Source organism: Temnothorax americanus, unplaced genomic scaffold (assembly GCF_048541705.1).
Source record: "Temnothorax americanus isolate GAGA-0224 unplaced genomic scaffold, ASM4854170v1 Scaffold24, whole genome shotgun sequence".
NCBI lineage: Eukaryota > Metazoa > Arthropoda > Insecta > Hymenoptera > Formicidae > Temnothorax > Temnothorax americanus.
Genome location: NW_027509381.1, coordinates 119,854 through 145,248, shown reverse-complemented (window position 1 = coordinate 145,248; position 25,395 = coordinate 119,854). Strand labels below are relative to the sequence as shown.

Here is a 25,395-nt window from a genome sequence, read left to right as displayed (position 1 = left end):
ACAATTAATAACTATTAACGTATTAGCATACTTTTTTTCTTCAGAATAATTTCAGGAATACTAAGAAAATTACTGAATAACTAATTTGTGATGCGATCGGAATCTATCAAAAACTGATATTATTTCTTATTCTTTTATTACAGATATTTACTAGTAAATACTAATGCGATTCGTCTCTATTAGATTTAGCCATAAAATTATAAAATTGTTATACATTTTCTGCGTATCCGTATTTCAGGATACATTCGGTGATGAATTAGTATATTGTACAACGAGTGGGAAAAGTGGTCGATTCTGAATAAGTGCGACCATCACGCTCATTTGGGCTCGACCACTTTTCCCACGAGTTGTACATACTATTTTTCCTAATAAGAGCGTGAAATAGGCCTTGTTCTCGAGATGCATCCGGTAGCAATATGCATCGGGTCATATAGAAGCCTCCGCGCGAATTTCGGGCGGCGTAAAATAATCCTCGTCACTGCTCAAAATCTCCATGATTAATAACGCGAGCAAAATGTGCATTGACGCGTAATGAAACGTAACCTCACGACGCAAAATAACGTGAAGTTGCCGCTAACACCCGCGGTCGCCATGAGACATCAATAAAATGAACCCATTTCTTAATGCTTACAATTTCATTTCTCCATGCACTAGTTAAGAAATGGCTCCATTTCTTAACGCTTACGACGTCATCGATTGAGAAATGGATCGTTTTGCTCACTCAAAACAAGCGCGAAAAGCGGCCTATTTCACGCTCGCGTTAGGAAATAGTTATTTGTGCAACAAGTGCTGGACTCGCCTTCGGCTCGTGCGTCAACTCCGCACCCGTGAATTTTCATCTTCACGCACGGCTTGCATACCCTATTTTATGTTGCAAGTGCGTGGAAAGTGGTCTATCACGCACGCGTCGCGTGCGTAATGGGCCACTTTCCATGCACGTGTTACATAAATAAACATATTTTGACATATATAAACATAACTCATAGCTATATATAATGAATGCTATAACTCAAGCGCAAGGAGAGACAATGATTAAACAAATCAATAATCGCATGTATAATCTCCTTTATAATTAAGATTAATATTAATAATGACGAGATACATAATATGTAATGAAGAAGTGCCATATCAGCTGAAGATCGCGGTACAAAAGTGTACAATAAAATAAGACAGCTAATTTCCTTATAAAGTAATTGTTAAATATAGACGAGGTATACAACGTATAGTAATCCTTGTAAATGTAATATACGTTGTATTATATAATGGCGCTTTTTAGTCGCATTTAAAGTTAAACTGCTAAAGTAGCTCAGTAGTATCATAGCCTGATGGTCTACAAATAAAACTACAAATTTCTACGCTCTTCTACATTATTAAAAAAAAAAGGAAAGTGTGATTGTGGGTGTGATTGAAACAAATGTGTTCGTAGCTATTTTGCGTAATACCATTCCCAGTAATCGAGCTATTCAAATTATCGTACATAAATTCGAGACGTACATTTGTCTTTTTGTAGGTCTATGTATGTACATACACAACACACGTCATATTCGTGTTCTGCTATATATTCAGCAAGAGGATAGAAGAAACTAATCAATTAGAATCAAAAGCCATGCGATCCAAGCTTAGGTCTTTGACAGCCTTATTTATATTAGTTTTAAGGCCGACAAATAATCGGCGCGCAGTTTGTTGAAAAAATTATATATATATATATATAGACATATATGTATACAGAAACTAATATAAGGCTGTCAAAGACCTAAGCTTAGATCGCATGGCTTTTGATTCTAATTGATTGTATATCGTTACGATTTTATTTCTCTTATTAATAAAAGAAACTAATAAGAACAGATAAGAACACATATAAGGATATAAAAGTATACATCTTTGTCTTTAAAATTCGTAATGAAGAAAACTTGCAAAAACGAAAAAGAAGACAAAATATATTTACTTACATCTCGATATCGTTGTCATATGAAAATTTCTTACAACGATATTCCCCTAATAAATCTCTTTCAGACATATCGGGACTTGGAAGTAAATAGCCTCAAAGGATACGTAGTAATTCAGAATTTTACAATATAAATGTACATGTCACATCAATGTTTATCATACCAATAATTCTTAAAAATCGCTAAAAGTTGAGTTAACTGAATCAAGACCGCGATATGTTACATCGTACGCATTTTAACGACGTGTTCATCTCATATACAAAATTAAATGCTTCGAATGTATTATATTATCGATCCCAATAACTAGAGTTGTCGTATTATGGAAGAAAAAGACGATAAACTTACAAACTGTTAGTATATATTTTGACTGGATTCCGATATATATTTACTGTCAGCAACTGTCAGTACTGAATATCTATAGCATACGTAACGTAATGTAAAATATAGAAAAATATAGAGTTTCAGTACTGACAGGGAATATTAGAATGCAGCCATAATATATTATATACACATACACGCGTGTGTATATATATGGGATGTGTTCCACGTCAAGTAGGACAAGTGTCGGGGTAAAATTTATTAATTCGAAACAAGACGTTCGATGGCTTAAAATTTTCATTTTTATGTGTAGTTTAAGAAAAAACGTGGCCTTTTGAAAAATTTAAAATGACTGCTTTAATATGGCGGCTGGAATAGATAAAAAACTTTTATTGAAAATATAATTCGTATGGTCAGGTGGTCCAAATTCATTCGATTTCCATGAAAATCAGTATCTGGAGGTTTTTTAGGTCGCTTTATTAGTATTACCTGAATCCTATGAAGAATCCGTAGTCAGAATCTGAAAAATCAAAATGGCGGATCCAATATAACGGCTGTAAGACATGAAAAATTGACTGGAACACTAAGATTATTAATCATGTCCAAAATTAATTTTTTTGAATAGTATTTGTTGATAAAAAAAAATTACTAACAGGCAATAAAATTAATTTTTTCCCATGAAAATATGTATGTGGGGGTTTTTCAGGTTGCTGGTGATTTAGTTTTCAATTTTTTAAATATTTTTCATTTTTATTTTTATCATTCTATATTTTTATTGTAGAAAAAAAATGATAAAAAATTTATATATATCTATATATTTAAAAAATTATAAACTAAATCACATCGACTTGGAAAACCCCCACATACCTATTTTCGTGGGAAAAAAATTAATTTTATTATCTGTTAATAATTTCTTTTGTCGATCAATAAATACTATTCAAAAAAATTAATTTTTAACATGATTAATAATCTAAACATTCCAGTCAATTTATCATTTATTAAAGCCGCCATATTGGATCCGCCGTTTTTGATTTTTCAGATTCTGATTACGGATTCTTCATAAGCGACCTGAAAAACCCCCCAGATATTGATTTTCATAAAAATCGTGTAAATTTTGGACCACCTAACCAATGATTCAAATGTTTTTAATAAGTTTTTCAATTTTTTTTGAAACAATTTTCCAAAATAAAACAAATCGCGTCGAAAAAATCTGAAAAAATTCTCAAAAATCCTGTGTTATATACAAAAATGTTCAAGCAACACTCAACAGCCTACAGTAGTCTGCTTCTAATTTTTTTCAATATTTTTTTCGAAAAAAGCTCGAAGAAATTAGAAACGAACGCCGGCCCACTTTGGGTCAAGGCTTAAAAATTTTGATATTTGACAGGAATTTTGAGAATTTTTTCACATTTTTAAATTGTGGCCATCAATATGTCTGTTTAACAAATGAAACTAAATTAGGTCGAGAGGTCGAGGGTCAAACCCAGGTCGATTTGGCATGGAATACAGGGTATTCCATATATGTATGTGTGTGTGTGTGTGTGTGTGTGTGTGTGTGTGTGTGCGCGCGCGCGCGTGCGTGCATGCGTGCTGCGTGCACGTGCGCGCGCGCAATCAGCATTTTTGGTTAGAGCAACATTGTGCGAATTATATACATCACTGCTTGCTTAAAGTACAGAATTCATCTTAAAACACATCTGTGTTTTCATACCGCAAGGCTTATGGTGCCGCTTTTCCAATGGAAAATGTCGCAATTGAAGACATTCTTCACCATTCTCAATCAGGAGTACTTTGATCATATCAAGGATAATTCAATCATGACAGTTGTCGACAAGTTTTTATCTACAAAGGAAATAATTTAAACACAATGGTTTCATCATGGTCAAATTACTTTCAAATTTCATGACTATGTTATGTTAAATATGTACTTAAAAATACATTAAAACGTTATATATATATATAATTATTACATATATATATATATATATATATATATATATATGATTATTATATATATATTTTTTCAATTACAATTTCTAGAAAATCAGCTCTGTCGATCTCTTCAGAGACAAAATGAAACAGTATTCGGATCTTGAGGATACCTCTGTGTATTCAACCTTACGCGAGAAAGCCACAGCTACCTTTGACGACTGGGTGAAATCTTCAATAAAATATATTACAGAAACTTGTTTTGCAGCACTTGGTTATATGTATATATTTACGTATACGTACTCATCACGCGCAGAAACTGCGTACATCATATACGAGAGCGACACGATAACAGTCGCAGAGTTTCGTCTACTTTTTCGCTTTGGTATTTACAAGGATAGTACTTTCGGCGTATATCCGTCACGGATTTATACGTCGATCGTGACTCACACCAACTCACACCTTCCACGGTGATACCATTGAGCTGTGGACAACTGCGAATACGTTGGCGTCATCAATAGAGTTAGGCTGGGTTCCAATATCTACTGCCAGTACTAAAAATCTATAATACACGTGACGTAAACTATAGATATTCAATACTGGTAGTGAATATCAGAACGCAGTCCTAGTCTCGCGTTTATATATCGTTATATATCATTAGCTTCAACACGAACGATAGATACTCGCCTTATCTGAATACCTCTCAAAACTGTCTCTGCATTCTTCTCGTTGACACATGAAAAACGTCGTCAATAATCTGTGGAAGATACGGTCTTCTTCTCGTGAGTAAGTTTGTGGAGAATTCGTTTTAGCGACAGACGTGGGAAACGGCGGATAGAGGATTGTGGAAGAAGAATACAATCGTCTAGGTTTCCTCGCGGACAAAACTCTGATCAATGAAATGCACACCGTTGTGACATCATATCCCTGTTTCTTTCTTAAGAATGTAAACAATCTTGATAGTAAAGAAACCTTTTCTGCATTTACATTCGATACTCTGACTGAAAATATACAGTGTCTTTCTCAACCTTATTTCGACAAACACTTAGAAATGCGGAAATGCATACGACGCTACTGTCAAGCACGCTAGATCTCACGTTTACAATACCATCCTTTCACTCTCATTCTCTCTCATGCTGGCGACTTTGCGTACATATATTTCTTTTTCATTCATTTCATACGAGATTACAGTCCCGTTGACGCGCACACGCAGAGTCAGACAATGGAGAGAAATAACGCCTTGTACATTTATGTTACAAGTTACAGCAAGGCTCTTTTACTAGTTTATCGTTCCGATTCGTTGGATCCTTTTCTCCTTGCGCAAAGAAAACACAATTTCACTTTGTACACAACAAACGTTCACTGGATAATGCACGTAGAAAGTGTGTTCCTACATATCGGAAGGTCATCGTACCCCAAATAGCAAGTCGCGCAGGGTTGTCTTACTCGGGCGGTCTTTGACCCCAGCGCGATTTTGTCCTCGGTAACCTAGTGGGCGACGGCGAGCTATCGTTATCGTTTAACTTCCGTTTGACATTCAGCACGATGCCGCTCTTGGGTGAAACTTTTGAGGATGCGCTCGTCACTTCGGAGGCGTCTACAGTTGGCGGAGTCGATGGGAAAATAGGAAAATCTTCATCCTCTAGACCGGGTGGCTTTGGTTGTTCGGGAGTGAAGCTCTTCTTGAAAGAATCCGAAGGACTCGACTTGAACGATTTGCTCGCCTCTAACGCAAGCTCCGCGGGAAGTGAGAGTGACGAGTGAAGCGGTGGCGATATCGGTGCGTCATTTACGGAGACGATAGGTGGCGGCGTTAAGACGAGCAAGGATGATGACGATGATGACGATGAGGATGAAGAGGAAGAGGAGAATGGTGGTGGCGCCGGCACTACGGACGTCACTGATGCCGCTGTCGTCACCGCCGTCGTCGCCGTCGTCGCCGCCGTCGCCGCCGTCGCCGCCGCGACTGCGGCCAACTCTTCTTCGGCCTTTCGGATCAGATCCAGATCGCTCAAACTACTCAATGTGCCTTTGCTCTCCTTGGGAACTTCCGACAGCGTTTTCTGATCCAACTGACTAATCCTGGAAGAGGATGAGGGCGAATACCTCTCCGGATTCTGGTAGAGCGCAGGTAAGAACGACGCGCTGGGCTTAGACGGAAGATAAGGATCCACTTTAGAAGACTCTTGCCGCTTTACGTTCGCCAAGATCTCCTGTAAATTCGGCGGTATGGTGATGTCCGAGACTTTATCGAGGATAGGTTGTGCAAACTTGGAAATAGGCGGCGGAGGCGTGAAAGACCGAGCGTTTGATGGGCTGTAAGCCTCCTCGCAGTCGTCGGTTGGTGGATCTAGTCCTAAACCCTGAAATAATCGTAAAGATAAAGATGCAGAAGTATAGATATAAAATACAAGAGATACCGATTAAGGCAGATAATGCTCACGATTGATCGTCAAAGATACGCGCGATTAATGAAAACACGAATGTAGTTCTAACAAATCTCTCTATATTTCATCGATCGAAATTACTTGACAAATAAGAGGAAAATTAACGCGGAAACTCACATTACGGCTTCAAAACTTATCGAATGAATCTATCTTTACATTCTACAAATTTTTTTAAAGCCATCATTCAATAAGATACACGAAAGAGGGTATAGAGCTATTGACAGATTTTTACTTCCAGCGAACATGCCGAATGATCGACTTGACCACTTTAAAACGTCACATATGTCTACGTCTCTAATGCAGAATAAAAGGAATAAAAGGAAAAATATATATATAGAAAAACATTTACAATTTATCCTCGTTCTATATATGCCCGGACAAGTGTTGATTCTATTACTTTACACTCGCTGTTAAATGATAAACTTTCAATTTCTCACAACATTTGATCAGCGAGCGATTTCAATGATCTCTAACGATAAAACACTCGTTCGATCGAGTTCCCTCAGAAGTAAGAATCTAGAGCAGCTCGGGAGATGGGGTCGGGATGTGTGCGGTAGAATTCAAAATCAATTTTATTCGTACAAGGCGAACAAAAAGTATCGTAACAACATGATAACAACAATCGAGAAAAATGAGCCTAATAAAGATTCTCACCGGCAAAGTGGGCGTTGCTTCGTCGAGAAACGACGAGCTAATGCTCTGTATCTGTTGCCTCTGTTCCTCAATCTGTTGCTTCTGTTCTTCAATTTGCCGATTCAACTCGTCCATCTTCCTCTGTAACTCCGTGGGGTTCTTGTTGGATGAAGACAAGATGCCAGTGGTACTGTCACTGGTCTGTAGCGTGTTTATATCATCATCCATCTCGCCAGGGCTGTACGGTTCGTCTCCGTCATCGTCCAACGTGACTTTATCAGGCGACGAGGTCAGGTCGACGATCTTGGACGACAATTCCGGTACGATTTTGCATATCGTCGCAGTGTCTATAACGCCGCGCGACATACCTATGTGCGCCTTGTTCAAAGATTCCAGGGTCATCTGCGTCACCGCTGCTGCTGTCGCCGCCACTTTCTCCTTCGTCGAGTCTAACGCGGTTGCTTTGTACAACATGGGAGACGAGGACGGTGACGGCAACAACGTCTTCTCCTTTGGCACGCTGACCAATGGCGGAGTATAACTTCTGTCGGACGTCTTCAATGTTTTCGAAGGTATCGGCGGCACAATCGACAATCGTTTCTTCTTATTACGAACTATAATGCCGAGAAGTAGATGCGGCCGGTGCTCCTCGAACCCGGATCCAGTAAGTGGCATTAGGACCGGCGGTATTGTACTCTGACTCGAAAATGGCATTATGTAAAAGTCCTTGATGTTTTTCGAAACATTGCCTACAACGCCTAAGCGACTTCTGCTATTCAGGTAGCTATACAGAGTTATATAAGGAATCTTCTCTTCGTCATTGGCAGCCGTTAATCTGATGACTAGAATCTCCTTCGAGCCGCTCCTCTTCATCTTCGAAATATAGTCCCAAACGGTCTCGTGACTGATCCTACCCACAACGTCGACAGTATCCGGTAAATCGTCCATAAGATCCTTGGCGTTGCCACTTACTTCCTGCGCAGTTATGAAAAATTTGGCGACGTCAACCATGTTGACGAAGCCGCGCCAGACGGTCTGCCAACTGCCCTTCGTCGCCGACGTTTCCTTGTCCGTCACCTGTTCTTTGTCTCTTTCGGTTTCCTCGTTTATATCGGGCGTTTTGATCGTGACAGTAGAACTAGGTTCTCTATCCGATATGTCAGAATCGTTCCCATCGATCGTATTCGTTGTCGCCTCATCTTCTATATGTCGCCAGAGGCGGTCCTCTATCGGCTTTTCCGTAGGTGGTGGCGAGGTTTCCTTCTTCTTCTCCATTTCCCTTTTACGTTCCTCTTCTCGTTTATCAACGTCCTTCGATTCTCTACTCCCACTACGATTTCTCGAACGACCATCGTTATTTTTATGCCTGTCCTTCTCCTTCTGTCGATCTCTCTCCCTGCTCTCCTTTCTGCTCGCCTTGTCCCGATCTTTGTTCCGATCTCGATCTTTATCCTTCTCTCGCTCTCTGTCCTTATCGCGCCTGCTCTCTTTATTCCTGTTTGACTTTCGCTCTTTACTCTTGTCTCGGGTCTTGCTATGATCCCGATCACGACTATGATGATGTCGACTGCGACTTCTCTCCCGTCGATCCTTATTCTTAGACTTTGCACTGTCGCGCTCTCTTCCTCTCTCCTTGTCCTTTCTCTTTCGTTCATCAGTATTCTTGGATTTTTTTGTTTCCACTTGTGCCCTTAATCTATCGTCCTTATCCTTATTCTTTTCCAGATCGTCAACCGTGGAACTTATGTTGTCACCGTTATTTAATGCGGAAACGATATCCTGCACCGGCGTTTTAGGATCAACGTGATCGATTCCACCGTCATTCTCGATTATTTGTTCACCCTTGTGAGTCTTCACGACTATCGACTTGGCCTGAGCCATCAAATCCAGTTCGTTCTTCTTTATCATTTCCAGCTGATGTTTGGTCTCCTTTTCGCGCCATTCAGCTAATTCCTGACTGGCCATCTCATCCGGACTTAATCGCACCACTGCATCCGGCGTTAATGAGCGATCCGCGATTTTCCTAAACAATGTCAGATTCTTGGTGTCCTTTATGTTGAACACAAGACTTCTGTACTTCGCTTTGTATTTAGAACCGGTGTCCTTAAAATACTTATACATTTCGAGTTCTATATTGGAAGCCAAGTCAGCGATCTCGTCGTCGGTTAGTTTCAGATCTTCAGTTTCCTTTATACGGCTGGATAGTAATTCTGTCAGCGTTTTTCGGATATTCACTCGTATGGGTTCCGTTTCTGGCTTTTTTGCCAGTGGTAATTTAGTTTGTTGCTTCAGTTGGGACGGTGATGGCTTTGCTTCTTGCTTCTTAATCGGCGTTTGCTTCGGTGAGCCTGCTGCCTGGATTTTCAATTGCGACTGCGTGACGCTCTTCGACGTCTTTAATATTACAGGGCTCTTTCCTGGCGTTGTGGTGATTATCGTTTGTTTCAGTTGTGTCGGTTTATTACCCGACGATACACTCGCTTGTTGTTGCATAGAGGGAATTATTGTAATTTTCTTGTTGGGTGTTAAAACAGTTTGTTTTGATCCAGCTACTTTCGTATAGATCATCTTGGGCATACTTTGCACTTTAACTGGGGATAGCTGCGTAAGTTTTGCCTGAAAACAGTTCACATATCTTTCTGTTAATTTCTTGTAAAGATAGATGTCTTATAGAAATCTCTACATAATCCAAAAATTTTAAATCTTTTACATGTTTTTTACCTATATTTTTGTATAAGTAAAAATATCAGCTGTTATGAAAAGAGGATTAGAACACTGTACTTGATAGAGTACTCATTAAGTTGAGTAAAAATAACTAATAATAAAAAAAAAACAACCATCAGAGTTACAAGTAATTTTATCGAGTTTGTAAAGCAAGTGATTTGCTTGCTTCTATTTATCGTATGCAATATGAAAATAAAAAGATAGATGAAAATTTTAATGCAATATGATAGGAAAATTCCCGACTTGACAACTTTTCGGCATAGAAATATTATGTGGCTGCATCTACATTAGCACGACTACATAAAATGTATCTCTGCTATTTCTTGATTAAATGAATGACTGATATTATTAAATTCAGTCTAGGTAATCCTAAATACCAAATAAGTGCATAATCACTGATCGCAGAGACGAATGACTAACTTACTTTCATCTAACGCAGAGACAATTCTTTGTTAAAAAATGTGTGTGGAAATGGAAGAAGAGTGTAGAACGTAAAATATTTTCCGTAAACATCAGAGTTGTGTAAGATAATTTTGTTTTCACAATATCATCTATCGTATATCTGTCGATAAATAAAAGCAAATCATTTGCTTTATATCAACTAAAAATCTAATTCTGAGGATTGATTTTTCAAACTGTTTCATTAAACATTTCTTATATTTCTAATGTTACTATCTATAAATCCTGAATTTCTTTTTCATAACATCTTGTACAATTTTAATTTACTTAGACTTTTATTGAATTTTTTATTGAACACATACAGTTTTTCCAGATGTTTGGATCTGCGTGACGAGCTTTCCGCCTATTTGAAGTGTATTAATATTATTAGCTTCGACTATTTCAAAAGTTGGATTCTCTTTCAACCATGTTCGCAAACTGGATCTCAGAGGAGCATCTGCGCCTAAAATAATAATAATTCATGTATATATATATATATATATATATGCGCGCACACACACGCACACGTACACGTACATCGACATAAATGGTGTCCCGTGAGCGGCTAGGTATGCGTGTGCTTACATACGTAACCTTGCCACCGAGGGATACCATTTCTGCCGGTGCGCGCGCGCACGCGCACGTATGCATACATACAATAAATCTCTCTATTCTGAATAAGTACTCCTTTTATTCTTAACTTTCTCTTGAATCCATACTCCTATGATGAATGTGCAAAATGAAAATATACTCACAATAAATTGAGAGACAAAGCGAGTAAAAAACAAAAAATATCATATTTGCTATGATTCCATGTGATTACATGACAAATAATAGAACAGCAGCGCATAAAAGATTAAATTTATGAAAAAGCCAGCTTTTTCAAAATAGAGGGTGATTTGACTGTACTTTTATGTAATATTTAACATCAAATAGATATAATCTATTTACCGGTAAGAACTTTACCAGTTTTTCTGTCAAAGACTACTACTCTAGCCTCGGGTTTTGCCTTCATAGTGTCTATCGCAGGTGATTTCGTAAATTTTATATTTGATCCAGATGGCACAGGTTTTTCCTTGGTTAAAGTTTCTTGAGCGTGAGCGAGAATACACGCATCTGAACAATAAATGCTGGAGTTCCTGGCTTCCTTCTTACAAACAACACACTGCATTGTACTAGAAGCTGGAGTAGCACTGTGGTCGGCAGCAGAACTCGACGGAGATATTTCTTTCGAAGACACAGCCTGCGATGATGGTGTCTCACCTACTGATTCAACCTTTGTTTTTTGCTTTCCAGCTAGCAATTGCGAATTCGATTTCATTTTTTCTTCCTCAGCTTTCTTTCTTAGGCAATTCGGACAAACCCACTCTATACCCTTTTCCTCCATTTGTTGACCTATCATATATTTGTATAAAACAGACATCGTATGACACGAATATAAAATATTTTCATCTGAACTTAGATTCCAGATACTTACCCATGGCTTTGCTGACATGTACACATTTTCCGTGGAACCAATCTTCGCAGACATCACAGCATATCATAAATCGATTGTTATGTGGCCGTTTGCAGATACACCATAATCGGTCAGGATCATCTTCGGAATCTGAATTGTCTTCCTCATCATCTTCATCATCTTCCTCTTCTTCTTCATTCATTACTTGTCCCGTTTTGAACTCATCCTTGTTATGTGCTGGTTGCTGAACCGATACCTGACTGTATCGATGTTAAAACAATTATTAAATTTTAGTCAAAGGTATAATCAGACCAGTATAAGCAAATTTATTTATGCAGATATCCAATATAATAATATAATATAATATTCAAAATATCCAATATAATATCCAAAGTATATTTCAAAGTATATTCATCATAAGTAGCGGTACTAATTTTGATCTTTGCTTAAGTTCTTTTCAATCAAAATTTGACTATTCAATGAAGACTATTCATAAGAGTTTTATATTAGCGTCTATTATGTTTTTGTTTTTCTTTCAGCTTCTTTCTGTAATGACTTCTAGCAATTAAACTAGAGTAAAGAACAAGAGTATGCATGTATCGGTATTTATTGTTCCCGAACCAGGTTACAATTCACCTCACTCCTTTATTCACAACTTTGTAATCAAGCTTTTATAAATCGAGGCATACAGGATGAGGATCAAGTCAGAGCACCCAGATCTGAGGCAGAGAGTCACAGAGAGCCGAGTGGTGGGGATACACACACGAAGAGAAAGCACATACGTGTTCGGAACCTCGGCCGTCGAAACAAGTACGTGCTTTCTCGTTGTGTGCGTATCCCCACTGCTCGGCTCTGTAACTCTCTGCCTCAGATCTGGGTGCTCTAAATCAAGTTCGAATTCGGGACGACTACGAGTCGATCACCCTCGCACGAAACCACGCGTTATTCCAGCTAGATTAAATAGTTAAATAATTATCATTCAGATTTCTGGATTTATATTTTCATCAATATAAATATAACATAATGGGTTGGCATAAGATTTCAAATCATTTTACTCAGCAAATCTTTTTACATTAGGAAGATATGTACTCAATATCTTTCCAGAATCGGATCTTTTTCCTATTGTTAAAATGAAAATTAAACAGATATTATTTTCTTTGATTGAAAATCATTGGTCATTATAAAAGCGTTATTGTATTATGTACTAAGATCCATATTCTCATTTAATTAACCTTCCGGCAAGCGCGACCTTTTCCATAACGGGAGCGCGCGCCGTGTACAAAAAAAACATCGTGGAATGAGATTAAAAATTTGAAAGGATAAGGAATATTATCGTAAAATAAACATGCGGTGAAAGTTTACGATATTTGAAAGGTTATTAGATACTGAAAGAATAGCTCGGGGAGCCGGGACTCAAATTGGAAGTTTCCATAAATTCTCTCCAGAGTCACTGCGGCGTGTACAAAGTACAAACGCACGCCCGTCGGAAGTTAATAATCAACATTTAAAGTTGACAACGGTTAAAGTGATGATTAAACTAAGTTGCAAGTAATATCGCTATTTATAACGAATACTTGAATACTAATAAGAATGATAAACTTCAAATATCGTATAGAGATTTATGTTTACCGACTTTTACTAATATGTATAATTTAAAGACAACTCAATCTTACTACAATAATTTATAATAGCTATTATCTTGACATGCATATATTGTAAACATATTATTTTAATATACAATATATATATATATATATATATATGTAATGCGTCATTTATCAATTTTTAACATATAAGGTGTCCCAGACTTCTCGTGATAACCGTTAATAATAGATATCCGAGATTATTTTGAGATAAAAAGCTTCATACTAAAATATCAAGACTATAATAGTTTTTAATCGAGAAGTGTTTATAAAATTGACTAATAAAATTGTCCGAAACTCACACGCTAGGTGTGGAACATGGCAGTAGTAAAAATGTGTATAGAATTACAATTAATATATTACCATACAACATATCAAAATTGATGCTTAAAAATATCTTTACTATTATACGGTGTACCAATTTCGGACAATGTAGTTGGTTAACTCTAAACTATGATAATCTCGATATTTTGGTATTAAGAGTTTCATCTTAAAATGATCTCAAGAATTTACCATTAACTCTGGATAAACTTCCGAAAACGGCCCCCCTCCGATTTCGATGAAACTTTGTGAAAAACTTCGTTTTGGGTCAAAATGAAAGCCCTTAAAAGGAATTTTGGCGACTCCTATGATAAAGCCATTTTTTTAGATAAAATGATAAAAAATATAGGAAAATCTTCGTAATTCTACAGGATGTTATTGTAAATAATCAAGGTCAGAAGCTAGTATGTATATATATAAACAAGCTTGTAAAGCGCGCCACGAACCCATGTAACATCTCGTTTCGCGTGGAAAGTGTATGCGTGAACTATTTCGGGACTACCGCACCTCCCCCGAAAGCACGGGGGGGGGGGGTGTGCGTGAACCTCGGTTCGCGTGGAAAGTGTAATATATTACAAAGCATATTATTTATGTATTCTGCTGTAAGTATATAATAAAAACATTAAATCATTAAATACAAACAGTATATATTCAATTTATAACATCCTGTAGAATTACGAAGATTTTCCTATATTTTTTATCATTTTATTTAAAAAAAATGGCTTTATCATAGGAGTCGCCAAAATTCCTTTTAAGGGCTTTCATTTTAACCCAAAACGAAGCTTTTCACAAAGTTTCATCGAAATCGGAGGGGGGCCGTTTTCGGAAGTCTACCCTATCATTTTTATCAACTAACGCTATTACATATAAATAATAAAATAATTTTATTATTATAAATTATTTGTTATAATTGATAATGTATGTTTACCTCTGTCATATATTCATGTGCATTATTCAGATATCATTATTAATGCTGATCTACAACCTTGGTTTAAAGAATTTAAGCTCTAAGCCGTAAGAAACCAATTACAATGGAATTTGAGGAGAATATTCGACTGTGATTGATCAATTTCTTACGGCTTAGAGCTTAAATACCCTTTAAAGCAAGGTTGTAGACCAGCACTTATATAATTACATTGTTAAATAATTGATAATGATAAAGACTTTACATTATAAATAATAACACGATATATCTAATAACCTATTAAATCATATAAAAATTGCTTATCTTAAGATAATAATGTACGAGTAATCAACCATACGCTCTTGCGTGACAAATTGTATACAAAACTACTTGTTATTGCATCCAAATCCTTAATTTATTAATATAGTGTACTCACGTAAGCTTCTCTACTTTCTTCGTCGGTTCGGGATTCGTCTGTGGCATCTCAGTTTTCGCTTGCAATCGTTTACTTCTAGTGGCAGGTGCTTCGATAGGTGGTAACTTAATCACGCGATTGCCCCGAATGATTTGAATTGTTTCCTTGTCATCCTTTGAAGACTTTTTGCTTGGTTCTTTCGAGGCATTTGTTTGTGCCGTTGCTACTACCTCTGCTGATTTAGAGTCTTGTTCGGATGGTATTAACGTGGGCAAGAGCATGCTACCCGATGCCAGTGGTTCTGGTATTACTCGTGGCCTGGGATCAGCTAGTGCAGACTGCAATGCAAGACAAAACCGATTAAAAATAATTAATTGTAAACCCATTAAGAATTATTTTTATTTCAATTCTCTTTCAAATATCTTATCATTGAACTTTATTGTTAATAAAGTAAGGTAAAATAATAAAATAATTATTATACTTGTAAGACAATAACGCGCACAATGTTACAAAATTCAGTTAATCTTATGGAACACCAGTTAAAATTGCAGACCTATAAAACTGTAAACAATATATTATCACATAATTTTCACTTTCAAATCAATTAAATTTTATTTTTGATGTTTTAATTACAATTTTTTGTTATTAAAAGTAAAATAAAATAAGATAATTATGAATTATGACTCATGATTACAAGCACCGCAGCGTGGATTACTTAAAAACTTATACTATGTTTACGCAAGCGTTACTTCTGTAGTAACATGATAATTCCTCCGCGTAAACGGGGTTTTGTAGTAACTTACAATAATTCACTGTGTAAACGAGTGAATTATCGTAATTTACTACAAAAGTAACACTTGCGTAAACGTAGTATCAGTCACGTTTATAGAATATGGGCTAAGATATCGCATGATTGCCCGATATAAAGCTGCAAACAATAAATCATAATTTTAAATAAACGACTAATTTCTTGTATAATTTTAATTTTCGAATCAATTACTTCTATTTTTAATATTTTAGTTGTAATTATTGATTTCATTATCAATCAACTAAAATAACCTTTGTTGTGCACCAGGGGTAGGAGATACCCCAGCGTATTTTCAAACGCGTTTTTCTAAGACGTACAATGCGAATCGAGATCTGTGCTGCCATCTACCTGTAGTCTAGGAATAACACTTCAAGATCCTGTACATAGTTTTACCCGCCCGGCTTTAGTCTGCTCAATACTCTCATTTTTTTAAAACACGCATGACTTTATATAGCAAAATAAATATTCTTTTTTTAACTCCGCTATAAACTAATATTTTTCCTTGAAAATGTAGTATTTCAAGAAAGTAATCCCGCAAAAATTATTAAAAAATATTACAAATTGAATTTTTTAATGCATTTTTTAGTAAAAAGTCCATTTTTCGGTTTTTTTAGTTAACATATCATTTATAATAAGAAACTTATTTTTCGCTCGTTTGAAGCAAGGCTATAATGAGAAGTAAGACCATTATACGAGCATTAATAGATGTTACAGAAAATTCATATCTAATTCTTATATGTATTATTGTAACACATATATATTCCAACTATTTAGTGTTTACAACTATTATTAACCGATTATTGCGAAGAATGTTACCACATGCCTCGGTGGTCGAATTGGTACGACGCCCTACACGGAATGAGGGAGGTTCCAGGTTCGAATCTTAGCTGAGGTGATATTTTTCGCAATAAATTCTTTACAGTTTTTTAATAATTAGATTGTGTCGATTTAATTGTGGGAGGATGGAAGGGTTTTTTAACGTTCTAATGATAACTGGGTATTAATTCCGGCTGTGATCGGAACACAGTAAATAGTTGGAATATATGTGTTACAATAATACATATAAGAATTATATATAAATTTTCTGTAACATCTATTAATGCTCGTATAATGGTCTTACTTCTAATATCATTTATAATTCTTTTATGTTGCAAAATATTAATGAAACCTATTAGACTTTATTTTGGAAGCTTTGAACAATAGCCAGCAATTTTGTTTGAGTCAAAATAACGAATTGTACGTCTGTAATAAACGTTTTAAGTGACTGGGGTATGACATACCCCCTGTGCATAATACGTAATTTCGAAGAGGTGTGCACAACAAAGGTTAAAATAATAAAATAATGGTTCTAATATATATAAGATATGGCAACGTGGACAGCATTCAAAATTCAATCAAATTCTATCTAGAATAAGAATGCATTCACAAACTTTGCGAGAGGCCTCTTTCTCTTCCGCTACTAGAGTTCGCACAAAAGGCTTGCTTTGAGACGGAACATTTGATATACATTTGATAGAACATTTGATAACGAATGATTCTGAAACAAACACCGGAGTCAACTTCTATGAATGTCGGAGAGAAACGAGGAAAACGCACTCCATTCGGAAAAAATGTCATGATCTTTGAGTCGGAGATAATAGCGATTAGCGCACAAGTGTTGATAACGTCAGAGAAGACTATTAGAAACGTCACAGAAAGCAGACCTATCAGAATTTATTTGAATAGTTAAGCAAGGTATTAAGATTTACACTTTGAACTTTAAACCTTAATATCGTCTAAATGGTTATATTTATGAAAAATATATAAGAGACCTTTTTTGTAGATTGTTAAATTTTCTACAAAAATATGTATTGATTATTTCATAACTTTTGATAGTCGATATAATACAAAATTCATAAGAAGCAAAAACAAGTTTTATAAAATTTATCAAACTTTAACTTTGAATATCTTTTGAACGGTTGAATTTATAAAAAAAATGATGAGATCTTTTTTGTAGAGCGGTAAATTTACTACAAAAATCTCTTGTGGAGCAATGCTGTATTACTGTTTGTTAGATAGCTATAAAATTTTTTCTATCTTACTAAATAAAAAATAAAAAATCACGATAAACGACCTGTTAATATTAATATTAAGGGCTAAAACTTCAACAGGTATCTTATTTTACCTTCCTACAAGTATATATGCTATTCGTGAAATAAAAAAAAAGTTGCTCCAAAATGACACTCTAATATATATATATATATATATATATATATATATGACAAAATTACATTTATTTAATGTTGATATCCTGTAGAGTAGATGTAATGTATATTAGTAACGTATATAATATAATGAGATTACTAATCATATTCTCTGATTAGTGTATTGCATGCCATATGTAAAAGATTTTCCATTTGCGTGAAGAAATTTAATTAGAAGAACAAAAACTACACTATCATATACAAATATTTAATAAATATTTAGAAGAACAAAAAAACTACACATCATATAAAAATAATTAATAAATATTTAGTAAGTATTTTTTTATTCAATATTTAATGTATCTAAAAAAAACGCAGCAACCACGTACAAATATCATCAATAAAAAAAGCTAAATATACAGAACTAACTAGGATGTCGTTGTGTGTGTGTGTGTGTGTGTGTGTGTGTGTGTGTGTGTGTGTGTGTGTGTGTGTGTGTGTGTGTGTGTGTGTGTGTGTGTGTGTGTGTGTGTGTGTGTGTGTGTTACACTAAAAATATTTAATTTATAAATTAATATAAAACTATTAGATTGATTTGTAAATAAGTTCTGCTATATAAATAATTACTGAATCACTTTTACTAAAACCAATATTATCCACGGTAATTATTTATTATCTATAATTATATCTATAATTATTTATTATCTATTATTAAAAAAATATATATAAAAATTACAAAATATTACAATAAATTTTAATATTAAATTTTAACATATAAATAACATATAACATATAAATAAATGTTAAAATTTATTTAACATTTTGTAATTTTTGTACCATATTTTTGTTAAATAAAATAAAATTTATTTATAAATTAATTCAATAAATATTGAAAAAAAATATATAATAATGGTTTCATAGTACATTCAGTTACTTTTTATCAGTTTTTGATTTACACAGTTCAAAGATTTGTTTTATGACATGTGTATTGTTCACATAAATATATATTAGAATAATATATAGATTATACAAATACACTTACATGTTCGGCTAAATCGACTCCAAGTTCCTCTTGTAACAATAATGCTTCAGCAAGTAGTTCTTCTTCGTGTTTGTTGGCTTCCATTTCTAAAGTAGCCAATAAATGTTCTTCTCCTTCGATCCCACCTTAAACAAATGCATAAAATGCTTTTAATAATTATTATTCTAATGTAATTTTTAAGATAAAAGGAAATAAAAGAGTAAATTCATAAATTATAAATAGGAGAATGCACTTAATATGTAGAAAAAAAATTAACGCATAACTTTATATCGTTAGAGAAGATACAAGTTGACGATAAAACTTCTTACTCTTGGAAATAACTTAGAATATGGAGCAGTACTATGAATTAAATAATTCTCTCTGATGAAGCAGTATTTAATACTAGAGATAGGTACGATAGCAATGTAAAATACAAATTACATATAGAATCATATACAGTGCATTATATAAACTTTGATAATATAAAAACAATAAAATGTTTTTAATTATGAGATTATGAGCAAATAAAGGAATTCAACGAAAAAAAAAACAAAATGTGTTAAAATATGTTTATTAGAATAGCATTATGTATTATATAAAAATAAATTATAAAAAGAAATAAATAATGGTACAGAAATTCACAAAATATAAATAGAGATAATAAGTGAGTTTTTTTAAAAACCACTTGTGAATAAAATAATACATTGAAAAGCAATATTACAAGATCTCTTCTACATAAGATTTAATTTTACCTGTATCTAACGATGGGTGTAATTCTTCAGTCAATGATGCCTTGCTTTCCGATTTTTGTTCGTTTTCACTTCCTGGTATTATACTATTACCTCCATCAAAGTTTAATTGTGGTTCTGGCTGTACAGACTGTTCAGAAGCATTAAATATTGTCTTTTTATCAGCAAGATTAGAAGTATTCTGTACTACGTTTGAATCAGCAGAGATGCCAATATTCAATGAAACTGCTGTGGAAATGGAACCGGTTGACGATCCAGACGTAGCTATTACTGTTGCAAAAGGTGTAGACAGAGTCGTAGGTGTTGCAGGGTTATCTGTAACCTTTCCGTCACTATTCGAACCTACACGTCGAATTATATCCGGTGTTGAAAAAAGCGCGGGACCCAAAGTATCAGCTACATAGCCTGGAGCCTTTCGATTATCTCTTTTAGGCTTCTTCGCACCTGTAACAAATGTTTCAAATGTAACTTAATGTTATGTAACTCACTTTAATTAATTCTTAATTAAAGACGAGGTAAAGAAAATACTAACTATCTAAAGTCTTGATTTCTACAGATTTTGGGGAATTTTCTTCCCCTTTCGAAATTGATTCTATACTGGTGTCAGATTTCCTCTTCTCCCTCTTTATATCGCTAGGCTTAATTTTTATCGGCGTGCCGACCGACAAAACGGTTTTCGATTGTTGCTGTATCAGCGAACCTTGGTTTACATTTTGTTGCTGTGTCACAGGTTGTTGTACCGTGGATTGTTGCGTCAATATTGCCTTTACGGGAGAAATCTGCATGTTCGGACTCACCGTTTTGGACGTCATTGGTATTTGTAGCAATTTCCCATCTTTGGTCGTAAAAAATTTTGTACCGCCTTGGTTGAATTTTTCCTTAGAAACGAACACAGCTTTTTTAAGCCCGATATTCTTGAGTTCGCTCGGTTTCATCGGAACTTGTTTTTGAATAAAAGTAACCTTTTGACTGCTTCTTCCTTGACCAGGTTTGGTCAATATCATGTCACCCTTAATCATGTTGGCATTAATTAAATTTGCTTTCACTTGATTCATTGTTTGTAGTGGTTTCTCATATGCTGGTAGCAATTCTTGCGATATAGATGGAGAACTTTCAGTAAATGGCGATTCTTCTTTCTTCTTCCCACCAAGTGTTTTGATTTGTCTCTTATTCTTAGTAGGACTAAATCGTTCTAATAATTGGAAAATTACGTTACTTTCTTTGTCTACAAAATCAAATATTTTCTAATAAACTAATTACGCACCCAATTTATCATCCTTTTCAGGAGTTTTCATTGCATTAACAGCAGCAGCCATCTCCATGTCTAATCGTCGCACCTGTTCCATATCCAGTTGTTTATTTTGACCTCTCCTTCGAACAGCTGTCATGCTACCACCTCTTGTAGTAAGACCTTTTCGTCCTCCTCGAGCCCTAGGAGTGCTTTTCTTGGAGCTACGAGGACCAAAATCTGAATCGCTATCGTTATCAGATGGTTCTGGTTCTAAAGACTCCGAAGATGATTCTGAGATTTCATCATCTTCTTCTTCCTTGTTATTTTTAAATTGTACTGTAAAAGATTATAATGATAATTCGTTCTCTTGATACTCTACGTAAATAATATATATTCGAATAATTAAAAAACAATAATAATTGAGACAATACATTTTGTTGTTCCTTGCGGGACACTTGTTATATTCCTCGGCATTGAATGATGCCCTGAAAATTTAGGAGTCCCAAGGATGTTTGTATTAGTTCTAGAAGGTCCAGTTATATTTGTAGGTGTAGATACAGCCGTTTTACGTATTGGTCTATTCATCTGTTTGTTTTGTAATATCTACATACACAACACAGCAATTAAATAACACAATTAATCACGAATAACAATATTATGTTACTCTATTCACACACACACACACGCACACGCGCACACGCACGCGCACGCGCACACGCACGCGCGCGCGCACGCACGCACGCACGCACGCACGCACACACGCACACGCGCACGCGCACGCGCACGCGCACACGCACACGCACACGCACACACACACACACACACACACACACAATGTTATAACAATTACATTTATATTCTTTGCAATATTCTTGCTCTTAACTCCAGCATTGTCCATGTCATTAATAGGTGACAAAACAGGTGTTCGAGGAGAGGTTGTTTGATGTATAAACTGTATATCATTGGTTTCAGACAAATCATCAACGATTGGTAGAGGATCCCTTGGTATTGGATCGCTAGGTGACAATCTGCTCGTATAACAATGATCCAACTGTATATTATATCGCATTGTATTCTGTTGTTCTTCTATCGATAACATATCTAAAAAGAATCAGTATATAGAGAAGTTGTATGAATCAACTATTAAGTCAGACAAAAGCATTTACGCGGTGTCTGAAGCTTTGCACACACTTATATTAATAAAATTCTGCAAAAATTGCTAATATAAACAAAATACTTTTTTGTATCATTGCAATCGTAAAACTCGAACAAAAGAGCAGAAGAACAAAAAAAAAATAATATATAAAGTACCAAGCATTGCAGTGACATTTTCTCCAAGTATCTGCTTTGCCTCTTCACTTTGCAGAGCTGTTTCTAATCTTTCCAGCTGTTCTGGATCCATCTCCATAAAGGGATCTACCAACCCACCTGGGTCAGTGCTAGCATTGGCGCTTACCGAGCTTGCTGTAGAATGAGCAAATATCGGTGGATCTACTGTCAAGGTTATATCTCCATTTTCAGTATCCGCGTCGGCCTGTCCTAATCTTACCACGCTAACATTAGCGCTCGATTGATTCACTGAAACAGCGATTTAATATCGCTTATTACCATATTGAACATTATTCATCTTTTTCAATCTTTCACAAGATGTCATCATGTCTTTTATTTTACCAATTTGCTCGCAATCACTTACTTATTAAGTTTTGCAGAGTCGCCTGATCAACGGATATTACCCCGTCATCGTTGACAACAATGATTAACGTATCATCCTTCTTCTGAGAGCTACTTTCCTGTGGCTCAATGACATACGAGCTGGACATTCTGTTTGCCTGAGAAATATATGTTACACTTGTATACCAACTTTTGATTCCACAAAGAGCTCGGCAATGCGATAGATAATTCGTCGAATTTCGGAATGACTAATCGAGCACGATTTGCTGGATCAACCGGTAAATGCGAAGATTTGCTAATTAAGATCCACGTTGAAAGTGAGCTCAATGAAAAGTCGGGGTATTTGACGATTCAATAGAAAGCGTTAAGATTATGATTACCTGGGCGCGAAATTGTTCAAGAAATTGCCGGAAGTTTCGCGAAGCTGACCCCACTGTCGGTCGGCAGCATATCCCGCGAATTGCGACGTCGCGTGCGTCTTCGGGCGATGCACAGCCACGTCGACAGACAGGCGTCGCGTTCCCGCATCAAAGTCTACGCCGTCGTCGCGACGACGATGAGCGACGAACAACCCCCAGCACCACAACGATACCGTTCGTCCGCGTCACAAAAAAGAAGCGGAAACGAAACGTCGGTGAATAGAAATACCGCTGACGGAACGGAGCGTCATACGTGGCTACACGTCGCCGAGACAACGGAGTTAATGACACGTGCGGTAGCGAGGAATCAATAAGCGCGCCGCGCTTCGCGTCGAAACGTCTCCCTGACGAGTATACAACGGTACCGCCAAACCGAATACCGCCGAGTGAGCGGCCATTTTGTTTGTGCCTGCGTTGGGTAGCGCGACATCATCGCTCGTCGTCGTCGTCGTCGTCATTGATATCGCCGTCCTATTGCTGGCTGCTGCTTACCCGCTAGCTTCTCACGTCGATTCGTCCGACGTGAATGAGCTCTCGATGATGATGACGACGATACGAATGATTCCCTTACACGGAGCCTCCCGCTCGGTCACTTGTGATATCCGTTTCAACGATTCATTACATCGCACCATCCGTTCTCCGCGAATCGGCGGCCGTCGCGGCCGATTACGATTAAATACACGGATTTCGCACACACACTCTGGCACCAGTGGCACCTGGCACCTATATGTGTCTATACACCACCACAGTACTCTCTGTCGGCGCCTTTGATGTTAGTGTTGTCCAAAATGGAGTGCGCATGCGCGAAATAAGTAAGCGCCCACTAGCACCAACTGAACGGCCACGTTCAGGCAGACACAACTGTTAAGTGTCGTCTTATCGACATGCTACGCTGATTCGTTGGATCTAAAAGTATAAGAGCCAATCACGTGCTATTGAGCGGTTTTAATACGACGATATGTTTCCGGATAGCACGGAGAATTGAAAAGGAATTCTTTTTAAATTCTTGATTTAAAAAATTTTTAAAGTACTTTTTCCGTATATCATTTTTGTCCCAAAACAACTCTTAAGAGTTCAAAAGAAATTCTTTTTTATGTCACCAATTCTGAGTTCTTATTCAGATACAAAAAAAATCACTTTTCTACTCCATAAAAATTCGTAATATATTCGAAATTATGTTTAGGTAGAAAGTTGATTGAGCCGGGATAAAGAGAAATGTACTTTCGACGGTTGTCCCATTTCAATGAAAATAAACTGGCGGTTTTTGCCTAGAATCATTTCAGATTTTATTGTCGCAAAAGAAGGTGGAATACCCTTGTCTGAATGTGGATCTCCATGCTTTGTTTCTATTATATAAATTTTGAAATCCTTCTCGCTCGGTATTGCGTTTAGATTTTGTGCATCGCCGAGCACTAGCCGTTATTGTTATATCGAAACGAGATATCTATAAATTCCGCAACAATATTAATTAAAATAAAATATTTGATAATATGCCACGCATTAATATTAAATGACGTATTAATTTTTTGTAAGTAAGATGGTATAATACGTACTTGTATCTTTTTAGATAAATATGTTGTTGAGAGAATATGTTATCTTTCCGCAATTTACTAAAAATTCAAACGGTGGAAGTATTATAGTGTTTCAACCATGAGCCTTTCTTTACAAGAAAAAATATCATTACTTTTAATATAAATTCTGAATTAAATCATTAAACGCTGTTATATGATAACTTACAAACTGTATTGTATTGTGGAATGCATGCTGGACATTTCAAAATCGACACCACTATCTTTTGTGAAGTCGATATCTGAATTATCTGACGTCTGTTTCAGCCAGAAATTTGCATTTTAATAAGTATTTCACAAATGTAACCGTTCGTAGACAACGTAGAATCAAGCAGCAATTTTTTTCTAGATATTAGAGTATCAGAGAGTTAGTTTCACAAGATAAATAGATAAACGATATTCTTAATTTAAGCATAACTGATTTTAAGTACAATGATTATGAATAATTATCCTACCTTCTGAGGTTTGTAACCACTTTATACTCCTAAACTCTTTTCACTTTCATCACAAACGTAGTTATTCAGAGTTTTTCACACACTTCTAACAGCTCTCAATAGCATTCAGTGGGTAA

The 25,395-nt window shown here is 35.9% G+C and overlaps 1 protein-coding gene across 7 annotated transcripts; it reads right to left on the bottom strand.

Annotated features, from left to right (window-relative positions):
• Positions 1-102: 102 nt before the first annotated feature.
• Pps (protein partner of snf) lies at positions 103-23,990 on the bottom strand. 7 transcript variants are annotated; one of them, XM_077408585.1, is made up of 17 exons: positions 23,218-23,989; positions 22,860-22,995; positions 22,478-22,744; positions 22,017-22,267; positions 21,598-21,769; positions 21,200-21,502; positions 20,468-21,127; positions 19,939-20,379; positions 19,208-19,332; positions 15,196-15,512; positions 11,913-12,151; positions 11,387-11,830; positions 10,759-10,898; positions 7,295-9,889; positions 4,497-6,556; positions 4,296-4,425; positions 103-4,106 (listed from the first exon to the last, which is right to left on the bottom strand). In XM_077408585.1, exons 2-15 carry the CDS (start codon positions 22,984-22,986, stop codon positions 5,636-5,638), a joined length of 7,002 nt encoding a protein of 2,333 aa, XP_077264711.1. In that variant the 5' UTR covers positions 22,987-22,995; positions 23,218-23,989; the 3' UTR covers positions 103-4,106; positions 4,296-4,425; positions 4,497-5,635. The 7 variants fall into 7 exon arrangements, with proteins under 7 accessions (XP_077264711.1, XP_077264712.1, XP_077264713.1 ...); XM_077408586.1 differs by having other exon boundaries at positions 4,367-4,425; XM_077408587.1 differs by having other exon boundaries at positions 4,296-6,556; positions 11,402-11,830; positions 23,218-23,990.
• Between the last annotated feature and the right edge of the window lie 1,405 nt (positions 23,991-25,395).

Bases quoted from the DNA above. Each gene is read 5' to 3' on its own strand.
- Pps (XM_077408582.1), bottom strand. From the start codon at position 22,986: ATGTCCAGCTCGTATGTCATTGAGCCACAGGAAAGTAGCTCTCAGAAG. The intron at 19,333-19,938 runs GTAAAATTAAAT...CATTTGTTTAAG, and splicing joins ACACCCATCGTTAGATACAG to GTGGGATCGAAGGAGAAGAA. The intron at 15,513-19,207 runs GTAAGTGTATTT...CTTGCATTGCAG, and splicing joins GAGTCGATTTAGCCGAACAT to TCTGCACTAGCTGATCCCAG.